The 9,640-nt window shown below is 48.2% G+C and overlaps 2 protein-coding genes across 3 annotated transcripts in view; one reads left to right on the top strand and one right to left on the bottom strand.

Annotated features, from left to right (window-relative positions):
* The first annotated feature begins 12 nt into the window (after nucleotides 1–12).
* On the top strand, nucleotides 13–6,815 carry DDX27 (DEAD-box helicase 27). Its single transcript, XM_063404562.1, has 21 exons — nucleotides 13–537; nucleotides 620–754; nucleotides 856–915; nucleotides 1,190–1,340; nucleotides 1,703–1,749; nucleotides 1,907–1,993; nucleotides 2,766–2,871; nucleotides 2,952–3,125; nucleotides 3,437–3,587; nucleotides 3,735–3,834; nucleotides 3,943–4,084; nucleotides 4,158–4,311; nucleotides 4,426–4,507; nucleotides 4,583–4,760; nucleotides 4,964–5,070; nucleotides 5,205–5,310; nucleotides 5,412–5,506; nucleotides 5,607–5,733; nucleotides 5,976–6,060; nucleotides 6,258–6,332; nucleotides 6,603–6,815. Exons 1-21 carry the CDS (start codon nucleotides 13–15, stop codon nucleotides 6,616–6,618), a joined length of 2,703 nt encoding a protein of 900 aa, XP_063260632.1. The 3' UTR covers nucleotides 6,619–6,815.
* A 411-nt stretch (nucleotides 6,816–7,226) lies between these two features.
* Nucleotides 7,227–9,640, bottom strand: part of SNRPB (small nuclear ribonucleoprotein polypeptides B and B1) — a 55,756-nt gene continuing 53,342 nt past the window's right edge. Inside the window, exons 2-8 of one of the 2 annotated variants that reach the window (XM_063404560.1) lie at nucleotides 9,486–9,527; nucleotides 9,248–9,399; nucleotides 8,799–8,910; nucleotides 8,397–8,549; nucleotides 7,900–8,038; nucleotides 7,626–7,751; nucleotides 7,227–7,415 (exon numbers count right to left, since the gene is read on the bottom strand). In XM_063404560.1, the coding sequence (XP_063260630.1) occupies nucleotides 7,378–7,415; nucleotides 7,626–7,751; nucleotides 7,900–8,038; nucleotides 8,397–8,549; nucleotides 8,799–8,910; nucleotides 9,248–9,399; nucleotides 9,486–9,488 (723 nt within the window). In that variant the 5' untranslated portion in view covers nucleotides 9,489–9,527 and the 3' untranslated portion in view covers nucleotides 7,227–7,377. Of the gene's footprint in view, nucleotides 7,416–7,625; nucleotides 7,752–7,899; nucleotides 8,039–8,396; nucleotides 8,550–8,798; nucleotides 8,911–9,247; nucleotides 9,400–9,485; nucleotides 9,634–9,640 lie in introns of those variants that run through there. The other variant, XM_063404559.1, reaches the window with a different exon arrangement.

Raw genomic sequence — 9,640 nt, 5'->3', positions numbered from 1 at the left:
CGAACACGGGCGATGCTGCGCTGCGCTGTCCGCACAACCCGGGGAGCCGCCGCGTCTGCCCCGACACTGCCCAGCGCTTCCCGTCTCAGTTCCCCGCAAAGTTTCAGTTTCCAGTTCCCCGCAAGTCCCACCCGCTGGGCAGAGCTCCAGCCCCTCGTCATCGGCGGGCAGCGCCCCCGAAACGGAGCTTCTCCTTCCCTCTCCGGCTCCCGCGGCAAGGAGAAGCGAAGAGAACGGGAAGGGAAGCACGAAGGATGGGAAACGCACCGCACAACCACCTGTCCGGCCCTAGCACGGCCGCTTTCGGTTTCCTTTCCCGGCATGGTGGGGCGGAGGCAGCCGCGGCTCTGCCCCCCTGCCCGGGCCCGCCCAGGCCCGGCCCCGGCCCGGCCCCCGGCCCGGCCCAGCGCACGCGTGTCCCGCGGGTTCCGGCTCGGAGCCATGGCCACGCTGGAGAGCCTGGGCCTGGTGGGCACCATCGCCGAGGGGGACGTGGTGCCCGTGGACTCCGAATCTGGCGACTCCGAGGATGAGGAGGTGGGGCGGGCAGGCGGGGAGCGGCGGGCCGGGCAGGGCAGCGGGGCCGGGCTGCGGGCCTGGCTCACGGCTGTTACCGCAGGAGCTGTGCCGGGCTCCCGGCCCCAGGCGGCGGGGACGCTCCCGCGGGGATTTCAACGCCGACTTCGTGTTCGGGGAGGCGGAGGCCGGCGGGGAGGATGCCTGGACGGCGGCGCTGCGGCAGCTCCGCGGCAAGGTGAGGCCTGAGACGGGATGGAGCTGCGGTGCCAGAGGTCACAGCGCCCACTGCTCTCCTGGGCTCCTCTTACAACTCTCCTGTCGTGATTTTCTGCCTAGAAAGCAGCTACGACGCTGGATGAGAAGATTGAGAAAGTGAGACAGAAAAGGAAGCTCCAGGTCAGGGTCTTTCTCATTGCTGAAAAGACTGGTATGTGTTTGGCCATCCCCTCAGCCACGGTGCTCTGGCTGCAGCTCATCGCTTGGGCTCGGCTTGCTGCCACATGAGATGTGTTGCTGAATGGATGAGCTCGCAGAATTATAAGTGATTAAGTTATGCAAAACCATGGATTTGTGAATGGGCTCATAATAACAAACACAAACTCACAAAGGATTGAAGTTTCTTTCTCATCCTTTCTTTCTCAAACATTTCCATAATTTTTTTTTGTTTTAGGAAAGGGAAGCTAAACAAGCAAAAGTGAAAGATGAGGATGCAGAGGCTGAAGATGATCAAACCAAACAGGAATGTGAGGATTGCAGTAGGGATGAAGAAGATGTGGAGTCTGAGTATTCACTGGATGATGAAAGTATCTTCACAAAAGCAGGTATCAGCAGTACACACTGAGATGGACAAGAGTCTGACAGAGAGTTGGCTCACTGGAAAAAAGTCTAAGTGAAGCCTTGCTGCGAGAGTGGGCAAGAACATTTTCTATTTTGTTTGTCTTCTACAACATTCCTTCTGATTTTAATCAAGGTTATTTTGAATGGTAGCCATAATTGAACTCATCCCTGAACAAAGATATTTATTTGGCAATTTCACTCCATTAGATGCCTCTGCTTGTTTCCAAGGATTCTCCCTCAATATCTGAATTGAGAGCAAAAAGTATGAGGTTATAAGGTTCACAACATCTTGTTAATGCATTTAGCTGTGCTTATTAATTCCTGTCACATTTCTCTTTCTCTGCAGATAAGGTCAAAGTGAAGGAAAAGAAGAGATCAAAAAAGGGAGAAGTGGTAAGTGGTAAAAACTAGTCAAATTCCTCCAGCATTTCTTATTGAGGAATTTGCTTTGGTTAACAAATCGTAGCTCAAAAATCAGCCCAGAGCCCTTTGATAGCATGTTGTGTTGCTGCATGTGTTTTTCCAGTTCTGTTGTTGTTCCTGTTTCTAGGAACCAGAGAGATTTTTTGAAGATGCCTCTCAATACGATGATAACTTGTCATTCCAGGACATGAATCTTTCACGACCTTTGCTAAAGGTATTTACCCAGTTGAGTTATGAAGAATGTTGTACAGCCTCCCCGCCACCAATTAGAACTGTCAAATTTCATATTGCTTTGCAACCTCTCTGACAAGGAAATCATTTGGGAGCTAGTGTGATAGTCCTTTAGGAGCTGTTATAGATTAATGGAAACTATTCTTTGATTGTGTCAATCAAAGACTGAATGTGTTAACACCATCTTGAGCAAGACTTGCCACAGCTTGGTTGGAAGGGACCTTGGAGATCATCTTGTCCAATCCCTGCTCAAGCAGGGTCACCTAGAGTTGTTGCCCACTAACATGTTCAGATGGTTTTGAATATCTCCAGGGCTAGAGGCTGCAACCTCTCTGAGCCTCTTGTGCTGGTGCTTGGTCACCCTTGAGCTAAAAAAGTGGTTCCTGCTGTGTAGAGGGAACTAAACACATACCTTACCGTGTTTCAGGTTGTGCTCAATGTGTCTGTCTTAGGGCACCACTGAACAGAGCCTGGCTCCATCCTTTTTCTACCCTCCCATAATTGGTAGTAATAAATAGGTATTTATTGACATTGACAAGTTTCCCCCTGAGCCTTGTCCAGGCTGAGTAGTCCCAGCTCTGTCAGCCTTTCCCCAGAACTGAGGGGCTCCCAAGCCCTTCATAATCTTCATGGCCCATTGCTTGTCTCTCTCCAGTATGTCCACGTGTCTTGTAGTGATGAGCCCAGGTCTGGGCACGGCACTCCAGCTGTGGCCATACCAGAGACAGAGTTTAATTGCTCTTCCTCCTTTGTAGGCAATCACAGCTCTTGGCTTCAAGCAACCAACCCCAATTCAGAAGGCTTGTATCCCAGTAGGTCTTCTGGGAAAGGATATCTGTGCTTGTGCTGCCACTGGGACAGGTAGGGGGTTGAGCAGGGCACTAGGGACAGAGAATTAGCTATTCACAATTATTGGTAACCCTTCTTAATTTTTTTTTCAGGTAAAACAGCTGCCTTCATCTTGCCTGTCCTTGAGCGCCTGATTTACAAACCTCGTCAGGCTCCAATAACACGTGTACTGGTTCTGGTGCCAACACGAGAACTGGGTATTCAGGTGCACTCTGTCACAAAACAGCTGGCACAGTTCAGCAGTGTCACAACTTGCCTGGCAGTAGGTGAGTGTTAAGTCATTTATGCGAAATGTACAGCTCATTGTAAACCACTATATGGAACTGGGAATTCTGTGTTGTAAAACTGGAGGATGTATGGTTATTATGCTTCTAGTGGATATGTTTTGGTTTAAAATCTTGCTTTCCAATATTGTGCTGTACTTGTTTACTGATTCCTGGTAAAGCAAATATAGGGTCATTTCTGGTTTTGAATGTGGCTTTATCTGAGCTGTTTCCCATTCCTCAGGCAGTTTGCATCCCTGTGCTCTGCTGCAGTGTGCTCGGGGGGTCAGCAGTCTGTGTTCCCTCTCTTTCAGGTGGCCTGGATGTGAAGACTCAGGAAGCTGCTCTGCGCTCAGGGCCAGACATTCTTATTGCCACTCCTGGGCGACTGATTGATCATCTCCACAACTGCCCTTCTTTCCACCTGAGCAGTGTTGAGGTGCTGATCTTGGATGAAGCAGACAGGTAGGGTAAGCAGGACAGCAATGAAAAACATGGCAGTTTTCTGCTTCCCTTTCTTCCTTTCTCTGTCCTTGTTGTCCTGCCTTATCTAATGTTCCTTGGCTAGGCCCAGGTGAAGCTGCCTTACCTTGCTGTTTTTCTTCTGTGTAGGATGCTGGATGAGTACTTTGAGGAACAGATGAAGGAAATAATCAGGTTGTGTTCCCACCACCGTCAGACAATGCTTTTCTCTGCCACAATGACTGAGGAGGTAAGACAAGCTGCTGAGAAACATACTGAGGCAGGAGGTTGAGTGGGAATTTGTCAGGTCTTTTACCAGATATCACATGGATTTTTTTCCTTAACCTATTTTTGTTAGGTGAAAGATTTGGCTTCCGTTTCCCTGAAGAATCCCGTCCGAATTTTTGTGAACAGCAACACAGACGTTGCGCCTTTCCTGCGGCAGGAATTTATCCGGATCAGACCCAACCGGGAGGGGGACCGCGAGGCCATTGTAACAGGTTAGTGACGAGCCAAGGCAAGCTGGAATCAGTGAGTGACTGGGAACAGGCTTCTGAGAGGGCTTTCTTTTAGCTCTGCTGACACGAACGTTCCAAGATCACGTGATGCTCTTCACCCAGACCAAGAAGCAAGCTCACCGCATGCACATCCTGCTCGGGCTGATGGGCCTGCGGGTGGGGGAGCTGCACGGGAACCTCTCCCAGACACAGCGGCTGGAATCACTCAGGTATTAGCAGGCTTAGTTAGCAAGCTGAGGCTAAAAAGAAGCTCCAAGTTGGAAGATTTAGGGTGGAAGTAGGTGGCTACACTCATTGCTAATGCATTTGCTTTCTCTGCTCAGGCGCTTCAAGGATGAGCAGATTGATATCCTGGTAGCTACAGATGTGGCTGCACGTGGACTCGATATTGAAGGTGTTAAAACAGTGAGTATTTGAAATGCTGAGCTTTTTAATGAGTCTTTTCATGCTGTTTCCCTTGTAACACTGTTTCTGTTACAGGTAATCAATTTTACCATGCCTAACACCATCAAACACTACGTCCACCGTGTGGGTCGCACAGCCAGGGCAGGCAAGGCTGGGCGGTCTGTTTCACTGGTGGGTGAGGAAGAGCGCAAGATGCTGAAGGAGATTGTCAAGACTGCTAAAACAGCAGTGAAAGCCAGAATCCTCCCCCAAGGTATGTGGTACCTTTACTGAGGTAAAAGAGCTAGAGAGAGTAGTATTGTGGTAGAGAGAAATAGAACAGGGGGAGAGAAGTAAAACGGGGGAGAGAAGTAGAACGGGGAATATTGTGGTAGAGAGGGACACCAAAGGAGGTACTGAAAAACAGGATGGATTTCACATGAGCTGCCTCTGGTGTTCATATGGTATTGTTTTCAGATGTCATATTGAAATTTCGGGAGAAGATTGAGAATTTAGAGAAAGATATCTATGCAGTTCTCTGCTTGGAGCGTGAGGAACGTGAGATGCAGCAATCAGAGGCCCAGGTAAACAATTCTTTTAGTATCTGGTGTGATAAAGTCCATTATGAAATTACCCCAAGTGTACTTAATCTACCTACTTTAGAAAGGGAAGAGAGTATTAGCTACCATGAGCTCACATCTTGCCTGGATTATCACAGATCAACAAGGCAAAGAAGCAGCTGGAGACAGGAAAAAAAGAGACTGGGAGTGAGAGTTTGGAGCGGAGCTGGTTCCAGACCCGTGAGGAGAGGAAGAAAGAGAAAAGTGAGTCATGATGCTGTTGCCATGTTAAATTCTATAGCTGCAGCTGGCCTCTGCTCTGTGCTTTAAGAGGTTCTTCATTATGTTTTTCTTTCTCTTTCCAGTGGCTAAAGCCCTGCAGGAATTTGACCTAGCATTACGAGGGAAAAAGAAAAGGAAGAAATTTGTACAGGACACAAAGAAAAAAGCCCAAATGACTGTGAGTTCATTTGTGGACAAGTGGGACCCTGGGCAGACTATCATAGTTTTCCCTTAGTAAAGCTTCACATCACCAAAACTTGAATTTTAACACCTTTCAGCCAGAGGAAAGGTCACAGTTTGAGATCTTGAAATCTCAAATGTATGCTGAGCGGCTGGCAAAGAGGAATCGCCGAGCCAAGAGAGCCAGAGCCTTGCCAGAAGAGGAACCAGCAGCAGCACCAGCAGGTATGCTTTTATTTTACAGCTAACTTACTTGATGCCATTTACTTTGCTAGAAATAGGTAAATTCATCTAGTTTATATAGAGGGAGGCACTAATCTTTGAAGGAATGGCCACAGGTTCTGTGGCCCGGGGGTCCATGTTTGCAGTCATTTGCCTCATGCTTAGGCTAATTGTTGTGTTCAAGAGTACTGTGACGATGCTGTGACCTTCTGTTTACAACCAGTGTTCTGATTATTATTTGTTAGGTCCCAAGAAGAAGAAAAAAGTGTCTGTGTTTGATGAAGAGCTGACCAACACAAGCAGGAAAGCTCTGAAGCAGTACCGTGCTGGGTAAGATCTTAGCAGGTCTACATTAGTGCAGACTGGAGTAGATGAGAATTTGTTTGCATCTCTGTACTTCCTCAGGGATATTTTGATACTGGGGGAAAAGGTTCTGAAATTGGGGCAGGGCTCTTTTGAGAAGTACCTGTCCTACTGATACAGTTCTGTGACATGTCTGACCTCCTCCCTCCCCTCTCTCTCAAAAGCCCATCATTTGAAGATCGAAAACGCTTGGGTATTGCGCAGCGCAGGAAAGGAGGAAACTTCAAATCCAAGTCCAGGTAAGTTCCCTTGACTTTCTTGTTCAAGTTTTGGGAAAGTTCCTGCTTTCTTCTTCTTGTGATTGTTTAAAGGCCCTTGCTAAAAGGTGTGTTGGTTCTGCAGTACCCTCTTACTGCAGGTCTGATGTGGGGGTAAGTGCCTTTAACAACACATTCCTAGACTTCTGCTTGGGAGAACATTTTGCCTAGAAAATGCTCAGTGCTGCTCCTCATCTGTCATTGAGAGCTGAGCTGATGGAATAATATTGTTTCTGTTGTCTTCTCTTTCAGGTATAAGAGAAAGTAAAGAACTCTTACCAAATGGTAATTTCACATGCACTGTACAGGCCCTGGATTTTGTATTACTGCAAGGAGACAACCTCAGTAAAACTGAAGTTTTTCTTCAAGTCATGGAATAGCTCTGGAATGTTTGTCAATTACCTAGCTGAAGACTGTGAAAACATCTGTAGCAACCCATGAAATAAAGAACTATTTTTCTTTTAAGATGTTGACTGTTTTATGGATAGCTAGAACAATTGAGAGCTGGAATATGTTGAATCTTTCTAGTTCATGTAAGTAATGTTTAAGGCAAAAACTGAACAAACTTGCTCATATACTTCTGTGATCTCAACTAATAAAAAGATCTTTGTGGGTTAGAAGCCATTTCTATAATAGGGAAAAAAAAAGGTTTTCAAACTACGTGTCACAAAGATGGTCTCTGTACTTTTTTACCGTCTCCACTCTCCCAATTTGTTTTTTTTTTTTCATCAGCCTTGAACAGAAACCAACTTTTAATTTTTGTCTACACAAATTAAACTTCTTTTCTTCAAGCCTGCTCTTCTAGGATGACCAAAAGTGGAGCAGTAAAAACTAATGGCTGCACTCTTGACACAAACAGACCAGCACAACAGTGAGTCCTAGTACTAGGTTTTCCAGCTTTATTAAAAAGGGCAAACATTACCAGCAGTAGATATAAAATATACATAGCAGAGGTCTGACAGGTGGTACTGCTCAGTGTATCCCCTTCCTTGGTCTTCTCCCAGTTCAGAGGTACATCACAGAATTCTCATGGCCTTGGGGGGCGCATGCCAGGTGGAGGGGGACCTGGGAATAAAGGAAAGGGTTGAAGAGAAAAGAAGCATCAACACTAAACAAAAAAGACATTTCTCCATGCTCAAAGTAGCCATAGGACTCCCTTTTAGCACCAAAGCATTTATGACAACTAGCAGAGCTAGAGACTGGGATGCATCACCCTTCCAACATGATTTTACAGCTTCTGAGAGCTCCCAGGCAGTTGGGATAACCTCTGCTCACCTCTCATTCCTGGGGGTGGTGGTCTCATGCCTGGGGGGGGCATTCCCATGGGAGCCCCTCGGCCAGGTGGCATTCCCATGGGTGGGCCCATTGGTGGCCTCATGCCTGGAGGAGGTCCCATCATTCCTTAAGCCAGAGAAAAAACAAGCATGTAAATCCAGCTGAATATTCAAGGCTGGGTATCAGGATATCTCCCATAATACCAGATTTTCATCAGAAAAAAATTTATCACCAATTTTGCAATGAAACACGAGCCCTACAGAGTAATTCCTACCTGGAGGAGGGGCTCCTCTGCTCATGGGTGGGGGAGGACCCCCACGCCCTGGTGTGTACTGAGTTGGGGCTCCTGCTATGCTGGCAGTGGCTGCTGCAGCAGCAGCTGCAACTGTTCCACGACCCTGGGGTGTCATCACCTGTAGACAAAACAAACAGACTCAGAAAAAACAGCACCTGCTTTATCATAACAATTAAAAAATATTGACATTCCCCTTCAGAATATTACACCAGAATTACTTCTCTTAGCTTGCTAAATAACACTACAACCTGTAATATGATTCAATAGATGACATTTGAATTAAGTGCGAAAAGCTGCACTTTTCAACCCTCTCCTGTCATAGTGGACAAGACCTGGGAGATCTAGTACCAAAAACAAGTCTTGCTAGGCTCAAACTTTGTGGTAACAGCAACTAAGCTTAAGCTCTTCTACTACACCAATTTCTTGCATCACATTTGTACCAAAAAATTAAAGCCACACAGATCATAGTATCTCACCTGTTGGGATGGACCTCCCACTCCTCTGACAGGGCCAGCCAATCCTGCTGGAGCTTGTGGCATGGGAGCTCCAGCTGGTACTCCCCTCCCTGCTGCTCTGCCAACACCAGGTCCTCCAGCAGCTCCAGCGAGGGGCACCCGGGCAATTCCAGTCTGAAAACACAGCCCCCAAAAAGATACATTTATCAGAAATCCTCAGATTCTACAGATGCCCACAGCCTTCCTTTGTCCAATTAAACATCCAAGCCCACAAAGGAATCAGAGCTTCCTGCAGAAGTTTGCTGGACCTAGTCACAACAGCACCTCTAAGTCTACAATCATACAGTAGTAGCATTCCCCTGCAAAGATGCAAATTTGTCAGGTCTCCCTTCCATTTTTCTTTAGCTCTCTGCTCATTCTTACATCTTTTGGAGGTGGTCCTTCAACCGTCATGGACACCAGGTTTTCCCCTCGCAGCAACACAAGACCAAGGACTCGTTTCTCTTCCCGCTCTGGCTGCTTTGAATTTTTAGGTCTAGTGAAAAAAAAATTGCAGAACAGGAGGAAAAACAGAATGAATGAATGCTGTCTGAGCTTACAACAGAATATCATGATGTCTAGGCTGCTTCTCCAGAGAGGAGCACATTTTTATATGCCTGAACCTAAGTACATAGAGAAGTCTAAACTGCTACAACTGGCACCACATATGTTGGTTATTAGGAAACGACTGAAACAAAGTGTCCCGTCAGCCTCGATAGTTTGGGGATTTGACAAACGAGGCTAAACCCATTTTGTTTTTGAAGGAGCCGGCAGCACACGCTGCCCCATCCATCGCTGTCCCGGCTCTCGCCCCGAGCCCCCCCACCGCTCACTTGATCTTGCGGAACTCGTCGCAGTCGCACAGGATGAGGTTCATGTGCTTGTCGAAGGCCTTGAACGTGCCGATGAAGACGCGCCCGTCCTGCAGGATGCACCGCATGCGGTAGTCGATGTGCTGCAGCATCTTGCTGCTCTTTCCCACCGTCTGCAAGAGAGCGCCGCGTTACCCCGGGGCCGGCCCGCAGCGGAGCTCGCTGCACCGCCAGCACCCCGCGGGCCCGCCCGGCTCACCATGGTTGCGGCTTTCCGTGCTCCCCCCGCCGCCGCCGCCGCCGCCGCTGCTCCCGCCGCGCTCCCTCGCTGCCCGCGCCCGGCCCGCCCCGGCGGAAGCTGCTACGCGCGGCCGCCGCGACTTCCGCCCGCGCTGCGGGGCCCCGCCCGTTCCG

This window comes from Prinia subflava, chromosome 8 (genome assembly GCF_021018805.1).
Source record: "Prinia subflava isolate CZ2003 ecotype Zambia chromosome 8, Cam_Psub_1.2, whole genome shotgun sequence".
In the NCBI taxonomy this organism is placed as follows: Eukaryota; Metazoa; Chordata; class Aves; order Passeriformes; family Cisticolidae; genus Prinia; species Prinia subflava.
The sequence above is the reverse complement of the archived record's forward strand: the minus strand, read 5'-3'. Positions and strand labels throughout refer to the sequence as shown.

Coding starts and splice junctions, on each gene's coding strand:
- DDX27 (XM_063404562.1), top strand. CDS start 13: ATGCTGCGCTGCGCTGTCCGCACAACCCGGGGAGCCGCCGCGTCTGCC. Junction 1,341..1,702: donor AAGTATCTTCACAAAAGCAG/GTATCAGCAGTA, acceptor CTTTCTCTGCAG/ATAAGGTCAAAGTGAAGGAA. Junction 5,311..5,411: donor GGAGAGGAAGAAAGAGAAAA/GTGAGTCATGAT, acceptor TTCTCTTTCCAG/TGGCTAAAGCCCTGCAGGAA.